Source organism: Squalius cephalus, assembly GCF_949319135.1.
Source record: "Squalius cephalus genome assembly, chromosome: 23".
NCBI classification, from domain to species: Eukaryota; Metazoa; Chordata; class Actinopteri; order Cypriniformes; family Leuciscidae; genus Squalius; species Squalius cephalus.
In genome coordinates this window covers 11,143,244-11,168,118 of record NC_137144.1, presented here as the reverse complement: position 1 = coordinate 11,168,118, position 24,875 = coordinate 11,143,244, and the positions used below count along the sequence as shown (strand labels likewise).

At 39.8% G+C, this 24,875-nt stretch overlaps 1 protein-coding gene across 5 annotated transcripts in view; it reads left to right on the top strand.

Annotated features, from left to right (window-relative positions):
- The window catches only part of znf469 (zinc finger protein 469), a 310,850-nt gene extending 286,336 nt beyond the window's left edge, over window positions 1–24,514 (top strand). For all 5 annotated transcript variants that reach the window (XM_079859986.1, XM_079859984.1, XM_079859988.1 and 2 more), the window contains one exon: window positions 11,883–24,514. In XM_079859986.1, the coding sequence (XP_079716112.1) occupies window positions 12,063–23,393 (11,331 nt within the window). In that variant the 5' untranslated portion in view covers window positions 11,883–12,062 and the 3' untranslated portion in view covers window positions 23,394–24,514. The remainder of the gene's footprint in view (window positions 1–11,882) is intronic.
- Window positions 24,515–24,875: the final 361 nt, after the last annotated feature.

Sequence of the window (24,875 nt, the reverse complement as noted above, 5' to 3'; positions counted from 1 at the left end):
AAACCCACTGCTGAGCTAATTAAAATGTCTTTACACTTTTGTTGCTTGTAAATTGTGCTTTAAAATATCAGCCAATATTCTGATAAGGAGAGATGGTGTTTAGCGAAGTTGTACAGTAATTAGGCAGCACTCTTTTAGTTTGTCAACGGCTGACATGAAGGATTGTAGCTTTCAACAGAAGCCATAATATGGAAATACTATGTATACTTTAAAGGATTATTGAAAGATACTTTTTTTCACTACCTGTCCCCTCTTCCCACATCATTAATCAGAGTTGTTGGTGCTGACTTTATAGGAAATGTCTGACTTCCTGTTCATCAATCCTTTCAGGTACTATAGGAAAGGCATAAAATCTGAATGCATTACTCATTATGCTGCGTTTACATGCATGTGTACTGTATGTGTGTGTGTTATGTGCATTGTAATATGTTGAGTTGTTTTGTTTAATTTCAGACTTCACTAAATAACAATTGTGAAGGATTAAGCCATATATGCATCAGAATAATTTAGCCAATACAGTAAACATGCATCTATTAAAACTCAGAGAACAAAGACCTCATGCTTACACTCTTTCCAACAAAAATATATGCACTGATGCGCCGGATATTGAGAAAAATAGTGAAAATCAAAGGCACATACAGACTACAGATAGTCATTCATTAGACATCTGTCCTGTCTAACTATATAGGAGTAGGTTCACCCAAAAATTACATTTCTGTGATCATTTACTCACCCTCATACCATTCTAAACCTGTAAGACTTTAGTTCATCTTCGGAACAAAAGTGAAGATAATTTTTATGAAATCTGAGAGATTTCTGTCCCTCCATTGACAGCTGCGCAACTACCACTTTGACGCTTAAAAAAAGTTATAGAGATTGTAGAGATCGTAAAACTAATCCATGTGAATTGAGCAGTTTTGTCTCAATTTTCTGAAGAGACACGATCGCTTTATATGATGAACAGATTGAATTTAGGCTTTTATTCACATATAAACATTGATCAACCCACACAGTTGTGGTAAGCGGAAGCTCAACCATGCTTGCCTGATGTTCGAGAACCAATGAGGTTCATTCTTGTGTTACACAGCACTTCTGTACGGTTGAGCTTCTGTTTATTTTCGCTGATAAATGTTTTTGTGATAAAAAGCCTAAATTCAGTTTGTTCATCATATAAAGTTATCATGTCTCTTCAGAACTTTTTGATGTTACAAAATGGTAGTTGCGTGGACTGTCAATTGAGAGACAGAAATCTCTCAGATTTCATTTAAAATATCTTAATTTGTGTTTCGAAGATGAACGAAAGTCTTACGGGTTTGGAACAGTGAAATTTCTACATTCTTCACTGGAGTCCTTTACCTTGTATCTCTATACCAGGGGTAGGCAGGTCCTGGAGAGGCACTGTCCTGCAGAGTTTAAGTCCAACCCTAAAATAAAATCACCTGCCTGTAGCCTCAATAATCCTGAAGACACTGATTAGCTCGGTCAGGTGTTTTGATTATGGTTGGAGGCTAAACTCTGCAGGACAGTGGCTCTCCAGGACCGACGTTGCCTACCCCTGCTCTATACAATACATTTGTGATTGCATACAAGTTAAAACATAACGCTACAGTATTAACAATATTAAAATATTCTTTTTTTTTCTTTCAGCAGCAACCCCAAACACCTTAGCTAGTTCATAACAATGTTAAAACCCACTAAGCAACCACATAGCAACAGGTTAAAACCCTTTAGAACACCTTAGCAACCACAAAGCAACAAGCCACAAAACTCAGTTGTAAACTTTGACACTAATATTTTCTTGCTCTCATGATAGTAAGGCTGAAATATGTGCTAAAAAATAAAAACTATTGAAGCCATAGTGTAGCATTTAAGCTGTTCTCTTGATGTGTTGAGCTGTGGTGTTCATGTGGGAAAACACGGGTTTAAATCTGGCCGTTGACATATTTCAATCCCCTTCCTCCACTCTTCCCTTCAATCCCGTTCCTCCTTGTCTAATAGAACCCGTCCAATAAAGAGAGAAAAGCCCAAATAAAGGGTCTGATTTTTTTACAGTGATGTAATGTGACTGCTTATAATTGTGGTTTTATTTTGAGGAAAGGTAATTCCCCTTTTAGGTGCTGAGTGATTTGCCCTGCCACTCTCCCTCCGTTTGGCCCTAACTGAACCTCAACGTCAGTTGAACATACAGCGTTTCAGTTGATACAGGCACTGAGCCGAAGAATAAGGGAGTTAAGCTCATGTGGCGCTGGGTTGTCCTACGTCTTTGAGAGCTGCTGAGAGGATATGAAAGAAAAGTGGAAGTAAACGGCAATCGTTGCCAAACTTCTAGAACTCACTTATCTTTGGCTTCAGCGAAGCTTCTAGAGTCATGTCCACTGGCCAGTGTTTTACCTCAATCTCTCTAAGCAAGATCTTAGGCTGAAAGCCAATCATCACAATGGATAAGTCTGATTTTAGCTTTATTTGAAGAGGGTTTCGGTGTAATAAATGATCAACTATTAAGAGAATTTCCTCTGAAAACAAAGGTCTATTAAGAAGTGGAGTTGAAGAGGTGGAGAATATACACACTATATATGAATGAAATAGCTGTAACATATTAATGAATAAATATAATCTCACGCAAGGTGCAAATGGATGCCTTTATACCTTTGTGACTGAACTAAGTGAAGTTATTGTATCCAGCTCAGAGCATTTGGGGACATTTTGGTCATTAGCGGCGATCATGTATCACTTTCTTCCTTTGTCCTTGATGAAGTTCATTTTACGGTTTATAAAATAAAGCTGATTCTGAACAGTGACAAACTCCTCCAGTCTGGAAGAGGAAAGAGCAGTGGAGGTTGATATTTTAAAGAGCTTAATTAGTGCTAATAATGTTCAAGGTTAACAGGTTCATAACGGAACAGGAGCCTGACCCCCTTCTCAACTTATTAATGTCCCGTTAGTTTAAACATCTATTGTTCACGCAAGACATTTTTTCACTAGCTTGCTGCACGACTCATGAGTAATGTTCCATGTCCTTGTAGGCCTACGGGAAATTGTGTCAAAAATGGGGAAAATCTCCTTTTAAACTAACTGCAACAAAGATTCCATCATGTTTATGGAATGCTGTGGTTAGTAATATGGAAACAGACTAGGTCAGAAATTACATAGTAAAAATGGTCTGGTCTGGGGTGGAAAGGGAAAGTTTGGAGGGGGGCAATAGGGGAGCTTCTGGTATTATGCTCCGGTCTACCCCCACAACACAGACATGCACAAATGCATCCTATCTAAAATTCTTCTCCACACTGCTCAGCACATTTCTGGAAAGGACGGTTATGAGGTAACCGTCTAGCACAAATGTCAGCAATCTTGGAGCATCCTGAAATATAACCTTTAAAAACCCTCCCTGAATTGAGAGCGGAACAAAATCTTACATACTTCCTTCTGGTACCCGTTAGCTATTGTGCATGGCAAAAGCTAAAAATAAATGGTTTTAATGGCGAGCTACTGCAGCTGTGTTTACTTTCCAAGCTACTATTAACGTTCTTAAATATCTGCAAATCAAACACATCAATTTGATAAAATGGGAGTTATTTTTAAGTGTCACAAGAAATTATATTGGTTAATTCAGATCACTGAAAAGTGCCGTCTCTCATTGTTGACTTTAGCTTGTGTCTAAAAACTCAAGCAAATTGCTTAAATAATAGATAAATTCAAAAAAAAATAATATAAAAAGAGCTGATTCTTTTGAAGGTTGGTCTGGCTAATAGTCCCCTTCTCTGGCAGAACACCAGGTGTGTGGGCGTAAAAGCTGGCACTCCGTTAGCCAGTCGCTGTGTTTTTGGCGTGAACAGTGTAGACTTAAAAGGGCATATTGCAGGTTGTTTTTTTTGTTTTGTTTTTTAAATTAATATATAAACTTATATGAAAATACCAAAATACCATTCCTTGTATGAAAATAGGAAAATACCACCTACCAGGTAGGTGACAGTTTCCTTGACTGTGTTGAAAAACCACTTCTTTTTTTCATCATCATGTCATGTCAAGTCATCTATATATATATAGCGCTTTTAACAACGTAGATTGTTTCAAAGCAGCTTTACAGAGATAAACGTATAATTTAAGGTAACAGAGATTGTTTTGGCTTTATAGCGGTTCTTTAATAAAGTTATTTTACAGCTAAAGTTAGTTTTGATTGATTTGCTTCCGTCGCAACGATCATTAGGGCCCGAGCACCGATGGTGTGAGGACCCTCTTGGAATTTCTCTGTTTTTTGTTATTAAATTAGGGGCCGCCAAGAAGACACCATTCTCTCTACACAGACTTTAAACGCGAACCTGTGAGAAACGCTGATGACGCGTTCACATGCGCATTAAGAATTGGTTCTATAGTTATGTGCGTTTGAATATATGTGCGCAGGTTTGTAATTCTCTACAAACCAAGCCTAAACAAAGTACTGGTCGTTCCTTATAAATTTTGATACAGAATTTTATTTTATTTTATCACTTCGGGGTAGGTACGCGAAACGAATTTCCCGACGGCGCTTTATCTGTAGAGTGGTAAAGGGATCCTCCATAGGGAGAGACTAGTTGGCACTTCAGCACTGCATTGTCATCGGGTCCAGGCGAAGGTCCTTCGTCAGATCTGGATACGGCCTGGATCCGGCAGGCAGGAAAACCTCAGGATAAACAAAGACACTAAAATTAGCGTAGATGCCATTCTTCTTATGATGTAACGAGTACATCAGGATTTATGGGAAGTGTTCCCGGTTCCGGCTGACCTAATCTATGCAGCCTAACACTGAATTATAGAAGTCTATAATGTATTATGTGAATGCTATGTCAAAGAGATGTGTCTTTAATCTAGCTTTGAACTGACAGAGTGTGTCTGCTTCCCGGACAATGGTAGGAAGACTGTTCCAAAGTTTTGGTGCTAAATAGGAAAAGGATCTACCGCCAGCAGTCGATTTTGATATTCTAGGTATTATCACCTGGCCGTAATTTTGAGATCGCAATAGACGTGAAGGACTATAATGCGTTAAGAACTCACTCAAGTACTGCGGAGCTAAACCATTTAGTACTTTGTAAGTAATCAGCAATATTTAAAAATGTATACGATGTTTAATAGGCAGCCAATGCGGTGTTGACAGAACCGGGCTAATATGGTCATACTTCCGGGTTCTGGTAAGAACTCGAGCTGCTGCGTTTTGAACTAGCTGTAGTTTGTTTATTAAGCGTGCAGGGCAACCACCCAGTAGAGCATTACAATAATCTAGTCTTGAGGTCATAAACACATTAACTAATTGTTCCGCATTTGTCAATGAGAGCATATGGCGTAATTTAGATATATTTTTAAGATGGAAAAATGCGGTTTTACAGATACTAGACACGTGACTTTCAAATGAAAGATTGGTATCAAAGAGCACACCCAGGTTCCTAACCGATGAAGACTTAACAGAGCAGCCATCAAGTGTTAGACAGTATTCTAGGTTATTACGTGAGGAAGTTTTTTGTCCAATAATTAGAATCTCTGTTTTTTCAGAATTTAGAAGTAGGAAATTACGAGTCATCCAATTTTTTATATCAGCTATGCATTCCGTTAATTTTGTGAATTGGTAAGTTTCGTTAGGTTTTGAAGAAATATACAGCTGAGCATCGTCGGCATAACAGTGAAAGCTAATTCCATGTTTCCTAATGATATCTCCTAATGGTAGCATGTACAGAGTGAACAGCAGTGGTCCTAGTACTGAGCCTTGTGGTACGCCATACTGAACTTGCGATCAATGAGACATCTCTTCATTTACTGCTACAAACTGATAACGGTCAGATAAGTATGATTTAAACCATGCTAGTGCAATTCCACTAATGCCAACATAGTTTTCTAGTCTATTTAAAACAATGTTGTGGTCAATAGTGTCAAATGCAGAACTAAGATCAAGTAACACTAATAGAGAGATACAACCACGATCGGATGATAAGAGCAAATCATTTGTGACTCTAACGAGAGCTGTCTCGGTACTATGGTACGGTCTAAATCCGGACTGAAAATCCTCGCAGATATCATTTCTTTCAAGAAAGGAACACAGTTGTGAGGATACTGCGTTTTCTAATATCTTTGACAGAAAAAGTAGATTCGAGATTGGCCTGTAATTGACTAATTCTGTAGGATCAAGTTGCGGTTTTTAACAGGCAGATTAATCATAGCCAGCTTAAAGTTTTTTATAAGTCATATTACGTCACGGGAGGGAGTCATTTGCCGGGCTCTGCGTTCGCTTAGTGTAGAGTAGGTTGGTATTCAGTAGGAGCGGTCGTGATTCAGTATGTTTTTGGTGGTTATTGTATTTCAATTTATCATCGTCGTGGTAACTTATTGTGAATTATGGCCTGTCAGGACTTTGAGTCCTAAGGTTTCCCAAGAAAAAAGATGGTGCTATCTTCCGTGCCTGGGTTCGTTATGTGTAGGTGAAAAGACAGGACTTCTGTTCTGCATCTGCTTCGAAAAACACAGTAGTGTGTAGCGTTCACTATAGACCGGATGATTATAATCCCTGCGATATGATGGAGTTATATGATGACAGCGATATGTGCAGACTGTCACGGCCGTCGTCAGAATGTGGTTCGGGCACCGGCAGGAAACATGATGGTCACGGATCCGTCAGAGATTTCTCATTGTACATCTGTTTTACAAAATGTGCCTTGTCTTAATTTAATTCATGAACATATCCTACATAAACTTGTAATGTAATGCATTTATGTGTTTGTTATTAGTCTGCAGACGAAACTTATTATTATCATAAATAGTTCTATAATTCATTTTCAGTCTGTACAAAACCACTTTAATGTTTGTGTTCCTCTTTCTCTGGCAGTTTTCAGATGCGGAAGTAAAATTCTCACAAAAACGACTCTAGAAGCCTTAATAGCGTTTTATAAGTATATATTTATATTTAAATCTAGTTCCTACATTATTTTTCAATACATTGACTCACTGGGTGCTCTTAACCTGCAATATGCCCTTTAAAGCGATTTAACTGCTACCTGAGAGAAGAGAGGCAGTCCCATTATCCCATGCTGGTCTATCATAATCCTCCAAGCCCTTCAGATTCTCTCTTTCTGTTGTCTTTGTCTCTCCCCTTCTCTTGTCTTTGAGAAGATCTTTTGCCACAGTGAGCATCTGGAAAAAGCCAACAGTGTCAGGGAGGCCAACCAACACTCCTTATTGGCTTACAGGGAGATACAAGGAGCCTTTGTGTTTAAAGGTGCAGGGATCTAGAGGATGTGCCATCTTTAACAGAGCTGTCCCAGATGGACCCTTCTTTGTTTTTGGAGCTTTGTCTGGAATCTTGCTCACCATTCCTACAAATGCCAGTTGAACCCATGAAGAGCTCCCTGTAAATGGCAAAGACATACTTAGAGTGTATGGCTCTGATCCAAAACCAAGGAGCTACCTATATATAGGGCATTTTAAGGCATCATGGGCACAATCCCACTGTAAAAGCTGTTTCAGAAGGTAGCCACAACCACCTGATCAAATTCACTCATATATCCTTCACAGAATAAAAGCAATCCCATAATGCAGTGCACAGAACTCAGTGAAAGAAATGACATGCTGAATTATTAAAGTGCTGCATCATTAGCATATTAGTGTTGATCAGAGTGTATCGTGCTTCACGTGAAGAGAGCCATTTATGTCAAGTATGATGCACAGATTTCCTACCTTTTTAGAGCATTTCAAATCAGTCAAACCTGTCTATGTAGGCAGCACACCAGGTTTTGGAATGGAGTGTGTGTGGAGGTACTTATGTGCGGAAATAAGTCAAGAATGTGATTGTGTGACAGCATAAAAGATGGACGTTGTTATTACAAGCTTTTAATTTTGTTAAACATGTCTTTGTCTTTTGTGTGAGACTTTAGCTAAAGCCAGTGTTTTCCTTCTCAGTGGAAAGGAAATGATAGTTTTGGCTTCCTGTAACATATTGTTCATAAGTGCTGGCTAGGAAATCAGGGTGCAATCAGGTGTGAATCATGTGTACATTTATCAGAATTTAGTCTTAAGTTACACACAGGAGTAAAATCAATACCATTAGTAACAAACAAATCATTCCAGGTCCCTGGAGTTCACACTTGAAGGTTATAAATATGATTTATAATTAATTTACGTTGAAGCAATGGACAGGTAATTGCTTGGGCGCCATATGCCGTAATAAATAGAAGGATCGCCAGGGGAAAAAGACAGAAGAGAACTAATGGAGGTTTAATTGGAGATGATAACTGACAGGATATTTTCTCAGAGGTGTAAATGGAGTGTTTTATTGTGGCTCGGACCAGTATATCCTGCATGGGAGGAAAAAAGATATCCCAGGAAATTAAGGTCCTCTCACAGACATTTAACCTGTTTAGCTAAGGCACACTAAAATGTTAATATTTGAGATTGTGTTCACGTGCCAAGAAATATTTATGCATATAATTTGATGCACAAACAAAAATGAACCCTCCCTCTGCCCTGAGCTGCATGTGATTCAACCATATGGAGCTTTCGGTAGTGTGTGGGCAGGCTGATTTGACACCAGGGCTGTGGAACACACAAGCTTGCCTTAATTGACTTATAAAAGTGCCTAAAATGCTGTTTTATGGAGCCATTTTCAGACAACTCTCACGGGATTTCATATCAAGTCATAGTTTGTAATGAAATGTGTGATGGGCACACTTTATTTTCCTGGCCAAGTTCTCATAAACTTTAATCCTTCATGAGTAAAAAAAAAAAGTTGGCTAACCAGAGAGATAAAGTGTCACTAAATATGCACTTTAAATAGCATATGGATAAGGGCATTAATCCATGGTCTGCGTGTGGTGAAGACTGCCTACAGGAATAATGGAGATAGAGTTGGGAAGTCAAACTAACAGTTGTGAGGATATAAATGACCCTGCATTCTTTGTACGCTGACAGCTCTGGCTTTGGTGATACTTCTAGTAGGCCCCTGCGATTCCTGCAACTGTGGTCTTTGTTGTCACAGTCAGCTTGTGTTTCCCTCTGTGGCCGTTCCAGGGGGCTGGCCGGCCTGGGCAAACACCAAGGGAGACGTGATGTATGGCTCCCGGCCAGATCAAGCTTAGCCTCTGCAGGGTGCTCCCAGCAGTTGAGTGGAGTTGAGTCATCCCTCAGGCTGCAGGGAAACGAACAGACACACTAGCTTTGACTATGACAGGAGCTGAAGGGGGGATGTGACTTTTCACAGTCCTATCCAAACCCAGGCAGGGCTTGGACTCCAGACCAACCTGCTAAATACCTGAGCCAGGTGGACGACAGGATGGAAGAGATAAAGCCTTTGAGAAGCGTGACACTGAATGCAGAGTGATTCACTGAAGAAAACGTAGCTGTTGAGCTTAACAGCAGCCTTAAAGGAATAGGTCATATGCATAGTTCAGAGAATCATTCTTTCAACTGTTGTTTTTTTTTTACTTTACCTTGATGCACTGTCACAAAACACATCTGAAACAAGGTTTTGAACTGATTCTATAATTTTCAGAGTTTAGATAAGATCAGATCAGAATTTAGCTGAATCCTAAAATGCATTCCTTCCAAAATCAACCTTGAGTTCAGCTAAGTTACTGCTTGAAATATTAAGACGGACATTAATCCTTTCTTGAGCAAAGAAAAAAGAAAGAAACAGGTATGTTAATTTTGAGCTATTAAGCCTCAAGTTTTCTGGTGCATAAGGTAAGGATAGTCCTGAAGCAGCCAAAATCACAGAATAGTCACAGTTCCAGTTGTTTCAAAAAATTTGCAGGTGCTTATTGGGACAGCTTGTGACTTCTTTCAGAGGGTTTGAAGTCTGCCCAGATGAAATAGGCAACAAGAGGCGAGAAGGAAAACCAGAAGCAAATAAATTGGTAGCCCCATGAGTCTTTATAGATGGTTTGCACACTCCTCACATACATGTAAAAGAGCGAGTATAAAACAGGAAAAGAAAAGAAGAACAGCATGCATAAAATAACATAAACCATAGAAGTCGTCATCTTGGCACATCAACATTCATGTCATGAACAGTATGTAACATTAGGTGTTTGTTACAAGCTTCACTCCTTTACCATCTTCAATATTCTTAAATTGGCTTATTATTTATGCAACATCAGAGACTGACATGCTTAGACAAGAGCAACCTTCTCTAAATGTCCTTTCTCAGTGGTGAATCAGTGGAGATTGACTGGTTTACATGGTCTGTCATTTCCAGGTCTCTCTGCCAACGGGATACTAAGATCAGTTGCTCTTGGGAGTCAATAAGTGTGGTGTGTGCGGGTATGTGCATGCATATATATATATATATGCATGCACAATTCTGGCCATTTTAATGAGAGATGAGTCCAGCTCTGTAGCCTGTGGCCATGTCAAGGAAACACAAGCTGATTGCACTGCATATACAGAGCATATTCAATTTGACAGTAAAAACAGTGATTGTGGAAAAACTCTGTGTGAGATGCTAAAGGTAATGTACTGACATCTAAGATGATGGAAGTAAATAGATGTCAAGATGGATTACACAGTTCCCTAAAGCCTTTTTTGTCACATGCAAATGTTCGTACAAACCATCTCTGAATTGCATACAGCAGTGCACTTGTGCACTTACTTATCAGCACGAGCTGCAGAGCATCATTGACATCTTGTAAAATGTGAAAAGCAAGTGTGCATTCAAATGCGTTTCAATACCCCGCATATAGATAGCGGCTCCCTGATGTCCACAAGTTATAGGCGTGGGCAGAGTAGGCATGATTGCAAATTCAACAGCGAAAGTGAAAAGTGATTTAACATACGATATACCGGTGTGAAAATTTCCTCACCGTGACATCCCTAGCCTGTACCATGCAATTATGAATGCTGGGTGCACAGGGAAAAGAATCAAACAATCATGTTGTGGGTTTTATTTCAGAATTTGTTGCCTCTAGGACATTACAGAAGAAAAAAAATCCAATAAAAATTAAACTGCAAAAAGTCATACTTTCCTCAATTGCCATATCTGTGATCTTATTTTTGACTACTTTTACTTTTGTGGATATGTTTAACCGAAGGAAAGAAAGCCAAGTATTGACCTGATTATCTAATCCAATAAAAAATAAACTGCAAAAAGTCATACTTTCCTCAATTGCCATATGTGTGATCTTATTTTTGACTACTTTTACTATTGTGGATATGTTTAACCGTGGGAAAGAAAGCAAAGTATTGACCTGTGATTATCTATTCCTCCATCCCCAAATGGTCTTAAAGCAAAAAGCACTTCTAGTCTCCCTGGACTTCTAACTTTTTTTTTTTTTTTTATAGTGTCAGCTGCTGAAAGTGCGCAGTTGAAAATCACCGTATGCACAGATTTTCCGAGCAGAGAAATTACAATTTTCTGCCAAACTCTCAGCTGCTTATAGTCTGGCCACTACCAAAACACTCTTAGCCAAAGTAAACCTGAATATAAGCAATGTCTGGAGCACCCAAAGAAGGTCATACACAATTAAAAGTATTTTAACTGAATCTTTTATGAAGTAGTATCTAGTGCAGTACATTTTGTTTACAGTTTCATGTTTTTAAATGGCAATTCTTGTTGATTTATGTGAATGAGATGTAGACCTGCAGTATATGCAAAAACTGATGCAATTCTGCCCTCTTCAGGTGAGAAGTGGAATTGCTTGTCACAGTTTATATCCCAATGCTACAAAATAAACATTTTACCACCTGAGTGAAATTTCTGCATTCAAATCCAATTACAGTTCACAATTATAATGATTGAATTGTATAGTACTTTTGTTAATATAACATTATTTCTCTGTAGCATTACGTGTATTACATATTTGTAAAGCAATATTACCTAATGTGAAAATTAAAGTGAGAATAACATTTTCTTATCCTTTCTCTTCTATTTTCAGATCACAAAAATGACATGAACATTCCATCATCGGGGAAATGAAGAAATAAGAGAGAGGAAATAATCCTGTACATCAAGCTTCTGTTCCTGCCGGTCTATTGATTCTGACTGAAACACAATGTGTCCATGTCACAGCCTGTGCAGATAAGGACCAGCGTGCTGAACTAGCCACATTGGCATCATGACTGAAGAGACTAAACAGTCCTTGGCTGCCAAAGAGCTGGATAATGAGTCCAAAAAACAGGATAAGGGGGCTGTGGAGCACAAAAGCTTAATAGAGTCCCCTGAGCACTTTCAAAATGTGAGTCTGGAGCCACAGGCTGTGAACAATATTGCTAAGTTTTCAGAAAAAGAGAGGGACAACACGCAGCAACGTGAGGCTGTAATTCGCCCACAGCAGGCTGGAAAGATTGATTTTAAGTCACTGCAGAATCATTCATTCAATAGCAACAGGACATGGCCCAGCGGCAAGGACAGCCCTCAGTCGCCAAGTGGAAAGAGTCGCAATAAAGACAAGAGTAGAAAGCCGGGGAAAGAGCGTGGCAACCCACAGCAGTTGTACAGATTGAGTATTACTAACCCACGTTCAAATCCCACAATTGGGATAGCCTATCCCCAGCAGAAAGTCTCACTTCCAAAGAAGCTTGAGTCCAACAGAGGTCCTGTCTCAGGCAGCTACCGCTTCCATGTGCCAAGTATTCCAGAGCGAGAGGCCGAACTGCAGCAGGAAGAACTACAGTTCAGGTGCTTCCATGAGGGCTCACCTAACCTTACTTCCCAAAGTTTTACCTCACAGGCTGTTGGTGCCACCTCTGGAGGACCTGCTCACCAGAATCCACCATCTACTCCGCAAAAGAAGCCCAGCCCAATCGAGAGCAACAGTACACAACCTGCCAATGAAACTTTATTCCCTGACTTTCAGCTGAGTAAAACAGACACGTGGCAGTCTCCAGATAGGACTTTCAGAAACACAAATTTTTCCCTTACTTCACAAAAGCCAAACAACCTTGTGGACTTGAACAAGACCAATGGAAATTTTATGCCTGTGCCATTTCAGTATGGATACCCATTGTTAGAGGAGTCAGCCTCTGATTCCTTTCCCAGTGATCGGAATACACCGTCTCAAGATTACAATGATATTTCTCTTGTCTCTAACCAGGTTTCCCATAATTCATTCTCCTTTCCGTCCTCTTCAGAGGGCCATGAGGCCATGCAAACTAGTGCACAGTTTGGTAATGACCAGGTAGAGGACAGGCAGTCATACCAGTTACACCATAAACCACCCCAGTACATGCAGACGCCACATGGTATGTCATCTTCTGTTCCCAGCAATGACGAGAGCTCAGCATCAAGTACTCGGCAAACAGAGCAGAGTAAGAGTGTTTCAGATAAATCAGAGTCTTTTAGTCCAATAGACAGCAGGGACACAGGTTTCACAGTAGAGGGCAAGAGAGGCTGCCATCTGAAAAATGGCACTCCCAGCCAGAGAGTTCTTATTCAAGGCAGTGTTCATCATATTAGAAATATTGCACAAGGTTCAAGTTCACAAGTACACGTAATTAGCCCCCCACATAATGGTATTCACATCAGCCCAGGGCCTCTTGACAAAAGTGCCAGTAAACACCACGGCAGGGTATCACACCCATGGGAAGGCACAAACAAAACCTTTCCACCACCACTCATAGACCAGACCTCCACGCCTTACCCCTTTCAGTACCAAACTGCACCAGAACAAAGACAAAACACTGGCATCAATGGCCGTATGCCTTGGCAGCAGATACGCTTCACAACTGCAATGCCAAACCAAAATAGGATTGATCTCTCCAGGCAGTTGAGCAATCAGCAGCTTACTTTTTTGATAGGCCCATCAGATTGGCAAGATGACAATAAGCCACACAAAAACATCAACCATAAAGATTCTAACAATTTTCTCAACAAAAATAAAAATGATGGCTTCTCAAACCAAAAGCAGGACAGTGTCAAGCAAGGCTGCAACACAATTCCACCCAGTCATTTCACAAATAAGGTGGATACAAATCAAGGCCAGGTGGGTGATGCCAAGAATAAGTCATTATACTTTGGTATTAATCACCCAGTGCCAGTGACATCAAGAAACTGTAGCTACCATCCATTACATGTAGCACCCTTAGGGCTGAAGATGGTGTCACCATATGACTCTCCTTCACGTTCACCCACTCAAAATCCAGCATCTAGCAGTACATGTTCATCACTCTCCCCAGCCTCTACAAACTCTGTCAACAGTAACTCTGATGACAGCCAAATTTCAAAGGTTCTGTCCCCTCAGTTTTTTCAGCAGCAACAGGATAAAGTATTGATATCATCTAATAACATGAACACTAACCAGCATCTCTACCATTCAGAAGCTTCCAGAGACTTGCACTATAAACAAGAGCGAGCCAAAGAAAACACGGCAAGTTTCATGCCACATAACAGGCATTCAAAGTCCAACATGGACAATGGAAAAGGTTGTTTGGAGACCTACAGAACAGAAAACCATCCCCCACCTCCATACTCTGCCCATCAACTCGCCACATCATTAGTCTCAGCAAACCTTGATCAACTGGATGTGCTTCTGACATGCAAGCAATGTGATCAAAATTTTAATAACCTTGTCTCTTTTTTTGACCATAAGCAATACTGTGGACAGCATACATTTGCACAAAATGACTTAAAAGATGTGCCAAAAGTGGAAGAAATAAGGAAGTTTCAGACGGACCACACAAAAGCCATGTCATCTGGATCCAGTTATGCAATTTTGCGAAGTTCTTCAGATTTGCATCTGTCTCTGCTTGGACTGAACAAGAATGGGGAAATAGTGCCAGATAATGAAACCAAAGGAGATATAAAAGATGATTCAATGAAACTGATGCTACCATCTGCACCCTTGCCAGATTTAGAAATGGAGGATCCCAAATTGGATAGCCTTATCACAGAGGCTTTGAATGGACTAGGCTATCAGTCAGACAACGCAGAAATTGATAGCAGCTTTATTGATGCATTTGTTGATGATGACCTCACCACTACTAAATGTACATCAACAAGACAGGCTTTGACTACCAAAGACTCCACAATATTTGAAGGTAGAACTAACAATGAATCAACATCTAGTGAGAGATCTCAAGCTCACTGCAAATATCCTTTTGACTCAGACTTAGACAGCCTTAGTTTAGACAGCAAACACACAGATATCCCTTACAAAGAAAACCAACATGAGTTGATACAAAAGGAAGGCCTTAAAGCAGAATCCTCTCCAACAGAGTCACAGTCACAGGAGTCAAATTGCACACAAATGGAGTGGGAAGCAAGAAAGTCAGAACAAACAGAACACAAAAATGATTACAGTTCTAAGTTTCTTTTATCAAGCAATTTTTCTACAAGATGTGGGCTTAAAAGCCTGCAAAGCAGCACAGCTTTAGTTAAAACAACATGTCCCAGATCCACCTGTGGTAACAAAAGTCCAACGGCTCAGAAACCAATAGCAACAGAAGGAAAAAGGAAAAGGACAGGTGGTGGAAGCTGGAGTAAAGAGCTTATTCACAAAATTGTTCAACAAAAGAACAAGTTGCATAAACTCCATGTAAAGGGCACTAAAAACATGCAGTTTTCACTTGTGATGGAGAGAGTGACTCCCGCAGTGCAGAACCCTACTTTCAGGGAATATGATTACGTTTCTGACTCAGATGACGACTGTGAGCCTGTAAAGATAGCCAGTCAGGGACGTCTCAGCCAGAGCATTCGCTGCAAGTACACATACACTAAAGAGTGTAAGGGGAGGATTTGTGCTGACAAGAGCCGGGAAAGTTCATGGAAACAAAACAAAAATGAGTCCTTTGATGCCAAGAAAGATTTTGACGTCTCTCCATCCTTGATGAAAGACAATCCTGGTCACAAAAGGCTACGAAGACGGAGCAGTAGGTCTTCCACAAGCAGTGAACTCAGCACATCAATAAGTATTTGTAGCGATAGTATTGGCAGCCCAAAAAGTATTGATCATACAGATTCAGACTCTGAGAAAAGAACAGAAGTACAGAGGAAAGATCAAGACACACTTGAGCAGAATGTGTACAAGGAATCCCCACCAAGGATACGGAAAGAGTCTAGCACATCACTTGCTTTGACCTTCACAAAAAATACCAAAAGGTACAGCACTGATAAGATACTACTCACTGAGCACAAGGATCAATTCACTACTTCAAAATGTTCAAGCATTATCTGTAAGACTGAAGAGACTGCATCTGAGCGTACAATGACTAAAAGTACTGTCAGCCTCGCAAGATTCAAAACCACCAGAGTGGAAATAGAGGGAAAAGGGGACCACTATGGTTTTGAGGCAGGAATTCTTGCAACCACGGAAGAGCCATTCAAAAAAGATTGCCCAAAAAATATCACATCACCAAGAGGGTCTGGCATAACACTGAGTCCAATGGAAACGACAAACAATAGAGATTCTAGCCATGTTTTTACAAAAGATGCTGTTGCATCAAAGGGTAAATCCCACAAGAGAACAAACAGTTCTGAATTTTCAGCACCCATTTTTGAGAAAGCCATCAATAACAACACATCAAGTGAAGAAGCCAACAGAAGCTCAAATTATCTATTCTCTGAACCCCCACCTTTTTGCACTTCACTTGTGGACAAAGTCTGCTTATCACCTTCAAAAGTCCACGATGCAGCTCAAAAGGATGTGCAATGTCTCATTCCCTATCCTTCGGAACATGATCAAAGTCTTATAAAATCACCTCTTTCTTTTGACACAACGTCAATGTTTGGCGACCTTTCTGTAGGAGGTTTTGAGAACAATCTTTATCCAGATATTCAGCTTGCCAAAGAGAGCTTCAGTCCTCTGGAAACCACAACAGATAAGAAGGAACTTTTTGAGTCGTCATTCTCACCATTCTTAGAACAGAGAGACTGGAATCTGATGGTTAATGTTAGTCCTGTACTACCAGATGAGATTTCTCAGTACAAAGAGGACTCTGACTCAAATGAGAATAAGACCAATTTTAACTATGTCCCATTTGCTTTGTCAGAGAAATTAACAGACTACACTCCTAATCTCAACAGCGTGTCAGTTGATGATCTGGAAATAAAAAGAATTGTTACAGAGCTTGAGAGTCAGCTGCAAACAGCCAAGCTCAGCAGTCCTCCACCATTAGACAGTGAGCTAACAAAACAGCTTACTATGAGCAAATTCTCTCCACTGAGACTTGACCCTGAAAGTGAAGATGAGGGCAGTAGCTTACAGATAAACTGTTCCTCAGAGAACCTGGATATTGCCAGACCAGTAGACTCAAATTCAGCACTGTTCTCAGAACCTGACTTACCATGGTCTAGTCCACTCTCATTTGGATTGATGTGTGGACAGCAAGGTCTTCATACACCAACACATTCATCTACTATCAACACACCAACTGATTCAGGACATGAACATTTGGATATAAAGGGCAGCATGGGGCTCACTGATTTGAACACAGAAAACAGTTCACCTCTGCACCAAGAAGACAAAACAGAAAATAATGAGTGCTTGGACAAGTCAGAAGAGATGCTTGAACATGAAATCTACACAGAAAATCTGATGAAGAGCCTGGAAGTAATCTCAGATTCTTTGTCTTCAGGTTTTACATCACCTCAGTCATCTCCTAATCAAGAGTGTGTGGTTCCTGAGGAACATGAAAAACAAGACAATGAATACTCAGAACACATTGAGTCTGAATATGTAGAATTTAGAAACACAGAAGCAGAGCTCACAAAGTTCTCAGTGGAGACAACTGCATTTTCAGATAAACAAGAAGAGAAAACCAGTGGCATTTCAGAGTCAGAAAATGAAACAAAAGCCAGCCTAAATGAGAGTAGTAATGACACACTTCATAATGAAGATTTAGTAGCTAATGAACAACAGCTTGCTGAGAGCTCCTTTACGAGTCCACAAACTGAATGCTGTGTGAACTCAAATGAAATTGACTCAGTGAAGTCTTCAGTCTCTAGATATGAACACAAGCGTGAGTCATCTGTCAGCCAAACCGAGAATGCTGAGTGTGATGCACAGTTTGACTTAAAAGACTCACTGTATATTACCAATAGTCCAGACTTCTCCAAAATATCACACTTTTCAACATCCCCAGCCATACCAAAAGACAAAAACATGCTGTGTGCTGAAAAAACACAGAAATGTGATGAAGATTCAGCTCTAATTGCGAAGCCAGAACTAATTTCTAAAGGCAACAGGCAGGCATCTGACAAAACAGGTGGAGCAACAGACTGTCCCTCTCATATAAATGTCCAACCACCCCTTTCAAACATCAAGTCTCCTCTTTGTCAAGCCACTTTGTCAACCCAATCACAATTAAATAATAGGCAAAGGGTGGTTTCTCCTAAACATCGTCCTGTAGTTCAAGATGAACATGACTGTACAGAGAGTGTGGAGAGAGCCATGCCTGATATGACATTTCCTGTGCAATTAGAATGTGAAGAGAATCAACAGAAGAACATTGAGCAAAGTCCTCAACTTTATACTGTGACTCAAGCACCACAGTTTTCTCACAACTCTATCCAAAGCCCTTGTGAACTGAGAGATAATGGTTCACTACCAGGCACAGTTACCCCTGTACTGAGCAAAAATGGACAAGACCTGGAAGACAAAAACTCAGATCACAAAAATATTGGCGGGTCAGTAGATACTTCTGATTCCGCAACACCAGAATTAGATAATTCATTTGTTCCCCATCAGGATTTAGTACAAATCACAGAGAGTAAAATTTCTAGCTGTGCTGTGGAGGACATAATCTCAAAACAAATTTTTGGTGAGACTTCTCTGCATTCTAGGCCATTGGATGGCTCTCAGGATACAGGTGCACTATATGATTTGAAACTCAGCCCCCTGAATTACAGTGAAACATGCTTCAATGACTACAACTTCACCTCTAAAAGTTTAAACAAAGGAAATGACCAGTCTGATGTAAAATCAAACTCCACAGACAATTACATCCTCAATGCCTGTGCTTTCTCTCTTGATAAACCTTTGTCATCGAGCCTACCGTATAATGCAAATGAACCAGAGCCAAATATCCAGGGCCACCTGATTGGACTTGAAATAGCCAAAAACTCTATAAATGAAAACATCCAAAATGATATTAAATATTCAAATGTATCAGCTTCCTGCAGTAATTATGTTGAGGATGTCACTACAATTCACTCTGAACAAGTCTCAAACCTTAACCAGAGTTACATGAATGGTGCTCATGTTAATGGTACTCATGTTCCACGTGAAACTGTTGATTACATGGATCTGCAACTCACACTTCTGAAGAAAGTAGATTCTGAGAAGATGGACAATCAGATGATCACCAATGAGCATGATGCAATGCAGAGGTCATTGTTAGATGTTAAGGAGACATCTAAACCTCTGATACCTTGTGAAAAAGCAGTATCTGTGGGTCTTGCATGCACATCTGTCCAAAATGAAGGACAGAGTCTAAGTTCAAGTGAGACAAAATCCTCACCTAAAAAGGGTGGTACACAGAATGCAATTCATGGAAAATTTCAGTGTGAAATATGTGCAATGTTCTTTCGTACACATCCTGGACTTAAAAGACATAAAGCCATGAAGCATGTAGTAAAGACTGAAGGGATTTCACCTATTGAAAATGTAAATATGAGTAGTCAAGTGTCTAAGCCCATTTATAATATGTCACACCCAACAGAAAAAGCACTGAAAGATAACATGGATGTTATGGGTCCAGCAGTTCTCTCACATTTAAACAGAAATGAAATCTCAGATGGACAAGGACAGAAAACAGATGCACATTTGATCTTCGAAGGGATTGCAAGTGATTCTGATATGTCAAAGATCCCAGAAAGTTGTGATACTGATCAGACAACTCTTGCTAATGAAAGGGCAAATAACAGTATCAATAACATGGACACACGCAGTGAAATGTTTTCTTCAAAATTGGTAAAGCAAGACACTTTTTCAGATGAAATACTCAGTACTCTTAAAACAGATATGTTGCAGGCTATATCTCTAGATTCCCCCTCAATGGTGCAACAAAACTCTCCTAAGTCACCTGAAAAACAGATTCCGGGTAGCAGTCACAGCTATCATGAAGTCAATGTGAGGGAGGAACAGAAGAGCATGGTAACTATCAGCACTGAAGAGCAAAAGGAAGAAACAATTTCTTCCACAGAGACTTCCAATTTGCATAAGAAAGGGGACACAGATGACATTGACGATGTTGTTAAGTATTGTGATAACCCAAAATATGCTCTGACAGAAGATATCCACTATCCACTTGGGGATTCTTCTGTGGATATTAAGCGTGAGAACACCTCTTCTCCCACAGAAGACAGTCATATGCTTACTGGTACTTTAGGAATGGGACCTGATCTTAAGACTTTCTTTGATGATGAAAATACTTTTTCTCAGTTATTCCCAAGAAATGATGACAGGAAAAGAAAGAAATGTGCAAGGGTCTATGGTAAAAGCAACAAAAAGCAAAAACAACTGTCCTGTTTAGTTTTAGACTGTCCTCCCACTGGTGCCTTTATTGACAAGTATGCAGAGTCTAAAGAAAACAAGTTGGGACATATGTTCACCAACGGCACAAATGACCCTTGTGAATATGAAACCATATCAATCGACAATGATAACATGCATGCAGCGACTCCCAAAAGCTTAGTAAACAGCTCTACAGAGAACGCTTGTCATTCAAAAGATGGCCTAATGGATCACCAGGCTGGTTACGAGGAAAATGCAGAAACTGGCATTAAAGAATTCTTATGTGAGAATGATGGCACAATTAGACAATCCTTAGAGCACCAGGATGATTCACATGATTGCGCTGTGCCAGAAAACACAGTGTCATCAGTTCCTCAGGAAGATTGTAAACCAGAGGTTCCTGATACAGCTTGCCCTCTCCAACTAGTCTGTGTTCAAGAAAATGACTCTTGTTCACCAAGCATTGAGATACCAAACCATGACACTACAATTCAGATTCCTGTACCCTTTTTTGAGCCTGAGAAAGATATGCCTTTGGTTGCGACAATTGCAGACCCTGTAAGACCTTGCAAAAAACCTATGGAGCGGAAGTGTAGGAAACGCATAGAACCTGGACTCAAACCAAAGGATAAGCAGTACAAATGCAAGGTGTGTTTCACATGGTTTCTCACCTTAGGTGAGCTCGACTTTCACAAGCTCTCTCACAATCCATCACCTCCCCCAACTTGCTATATGTGTGTCCAGCGCAAGTTTACCTCCCGGGAACAGCTTAGGGACCATCTCAGGGAGAAACACGCCAAAAACAAAGCAGGTGTTTGGACCTGTGGGATGTGTTTGAAAGAAATTTCAGATGTCTGGATGTACAATGAACACTTGCGTGAGCATGCCACACAGTTTGCGCGAAGAGGGCAGTCTCAGAGTTCCCTCTTGGACATGCCTGGGTGTTTCATGCAAGAAAATGCTGTGAAGAACTTCATATCTTCAATAATGCAGCATCGGCACAGCAGACCTGCAAGAGACAATGTTAAACCATCATCTAAGGAAGAGAGAAGAACATCTTTTGATGTTAATGGACAAGAGCCAAAGGTTCCAGAGGAGTCTTCCACAATTCTGAAGACTAAAACGAGTATTGGGGGAGGAAATAAGCACTGCGCACTGACAACGCTTGAGGTTCTATCTAAAGCAGAGACTTCTTCTAAAAATGCTGAGATGCATCCTAACTGCAAGGACCCTTCAAGGGACTGTCACCACTGTGGCAAGCAGTTTCCAAAGCCTTTCAAGCTCCAGCGCCATTTAGTGGTCCACAGCTTGCAAAAGATTTATCTTTGTCACAAATGCCCAGTATCCTACCAAGAGGCAAAGGAGCTTAAAGACCACCTTAAAAATGAACATGACGAGACAGATGAGCCAGACTCAAAGCACACCACACTATATACTTGTGAACTCTGTGCTGATGTCATGCATGTAATCAAGAAGTCGTTCATCTGCAGTACCTGCAACTACACTTTTTCAAAAAAGGAACAATTTGATCGTCACATGGAGAAACACCTAACTGGAGGGAACAAGATCTTCAAGTTCAAGGGAGTTGTGAGACCTTGCAAGCCTTTTAATTCAAAAGATGATAAATCTGACACACCACCAAGCAAGAAAAGGAAAGCAACTGAGAGCAGCTTAGACATCACAGTGTCACATATGCAAGGCATCAAATCAGTGTTGCCCATCATAGATGACACTGTAAAGAACAGTACTGAGGAACATTCAACGCAAACAAACAATACCAGTGTGAAAATTGAAGATGAGGCTGAGGACTTCCCTGCCAGGGATATTATTGAGTGTACAGTGCAAACAGATTCAGTGGAACAGAGTCTTCCATCAACAGAGCTGAAGGAAGAAAATGAAAGCCCTTCTCCATCTTATGAAATACAAGCAGATGAGCACAGGGAAGTCATTGCAACAGACAAAGGAGCTCTGACAGAGATTTGTGATGTTAAAATAGAAGATGACTGCTGCACCATTCCAACAACATTGTTAGTTTCCGAGACTGACATTTCGAGCATTACCAAACTTAACGAAGACACGGTGGAGACAAACACTTCATTAAGTCTTGAAAATGCAAGTGAACAAGGGGAAATAAGGCACTCAAGTCAATGCACCATTCAATTGAGCGGTCAAACAGACATAAATTTACCAAAACAAGGCATGCAAGGGCTCTCATCTTGTAATGACTTTGAACTCGCATCTGTGAAGCACGATCAAAATAAACAAGATTTTCAGACTCATCACAGTGAACAGCTGACTACTGCTCTGACTAAGCACATAACTATGGTCAAATCTGAGGAAACTATGAAACAAAGTCTTGAAAATAACCTTAGTACCACTGATTCTGCACATCACACCAACAGCTCTAATACATGTGAAGACAAGGATTCAACCAGGCAACAGAAGAAGAGGAAAGATCTTAAGACACCTCATAGCTCTCAGAGAACGCAATCTCCAACTGCAAGGGAAAATTTGGGGATTGACCCAAGGGCTAAAAAGAAGTTCAGACCCAGCAGGTTTGAAAATATTGATGGACAAAGGAAAAATGAACTTCCCAATGACTATCCAGTGCTTACATCAGTAAAGGATGACACAGTCAGTAACAAAATAATCTCCAAGCATAAAATAGGGTCATCTAATCTGGGCCTTCACCTGAAGAAAGGTTCTGTAGATAGTTTCTCACCAAAAAAGGTTGAGATTGTACGTCACTTCACCGGAGATTGCAAAGGGAAAAAGAACATTCCTAGGAGACCCATCCATTCCCCTTCTTCCAGGATCTCCACCATGAACAATTCATTTAACAAATCACGGTCCAAGCCAGGGGTCAGATCCATAGAGACTCACTCATACCGTACTGCAGAGTCACAGAACAACCTCCTCAGCCAGCTGTTCGGCCAAAGACTAACTAGCTTTAAAATTCCTTTAAGGAAGGACACTTCTGAATCAATTAAGGATTAAATGAATGCTATTAACGAGGAGGTAATTAAGTGATCCACTAGGCATGTGATTAAGTTAAGGCAGTGTATTCATGATACTTGGATTGTATGGCCCTCCTCTGTGAAATAATTTAACTCCTTGTTTAGTCACTTTATTGCATTCCTCTTGTAAATGTGTATTTACATATATGTGAAGACCAACAACAAAATGTATGAATATAGGATGAATATGTTGGTTACAAATTTATTTTCTCTATTTTATAGTGGAGCATTATCTCTAAGAGACTGTATTTCAGCAGCAACAAAGTAAAGGTTTTTGGGAAAGAATTTACTTGAAAATGAACTGAGAATATTTGTTTTCCAAATAATGCATGACACTTTAACATTACATGGTCTTAGATGTTTTCCTAGCAACAGGACCAAAAGACATCCTAAGTCTGAATCATGTCAATGTGCTTTATTTTATATGCTTCAGAGAATTACTCCTTCATACTCTTTTACTTTACTGTATTGCGGAGACACTCATTAGTATTAGCTTTTGTATCATCACTAATTGGTGCTATGTTATTTTATTATTATATTTTGTGTAATGTGAACACAATGTCTTATAACTGAAGGGAACATGTAGCAATTACACTCATTCAATCATTGCTGGTACTAAGTTTTAGAGGAAATTACACAAACATACTGTGTAAGATCAATCAAAAAGAAAGGGTTTATTTGTGTCCTAATTTGATCTGTTCAGAGGAGGGCAAGGGAAAAGCCTTTTCCAAAACTGTATTTAGTTTGATTTCATCTATAATATGAACTCAGGTGCTATTATTGCGCATGAAACCCTTAAGAATTCTTCCCATGCACTGATGTTACCATACACAAACCCCACGCGATCATCTATATGTCCCCCCAGTTCTTTAATAATTACTATTTACAAGAACAAAAGGTGCTTTGTCATGTTTATATGTATCTTATATTGTATAATATTGTAGGTTGATTATTTCCAGTGCAATGCATAATGTCAAAGTTCTATTTTAATAATGTGCAAAAGATGAAGAGAAAAAAAAGAAAGCAAAATACAAAGCCTACTAAAGGCTTATGAGTGGATCAAAGTGCATCATATAAACTTGGTTATTAAATTTTTTTGCATCAAGTCTTTTGTTTCTTTGTCATTCTGGTGGTTTCCTTATTTCATGCTGTGGATCTGTCAAAATGAAAGTGTGCTTATAACTTATCACAATGCAATGTGAAAGAATGAACTGTGTGAAGTAGGAGAGTACAACGTTTTTTTTAATCAGTCAAGAAATGCACTGTATCCTTTGAATTCACATTTAATGATCACTTTAAATTGACATTCACAATGAAAATGTGAAGATCATAGAGCCATCAAGGGTTGACAACCTGTTTTTAGTAGGGAGAATGACAGCTTTGATCCGGACAAATACATGACGTTTTCAAAAGCAATTGAATTGTGTAACAAATCTCTTACCTGAAAAATAAAGTGGATAGT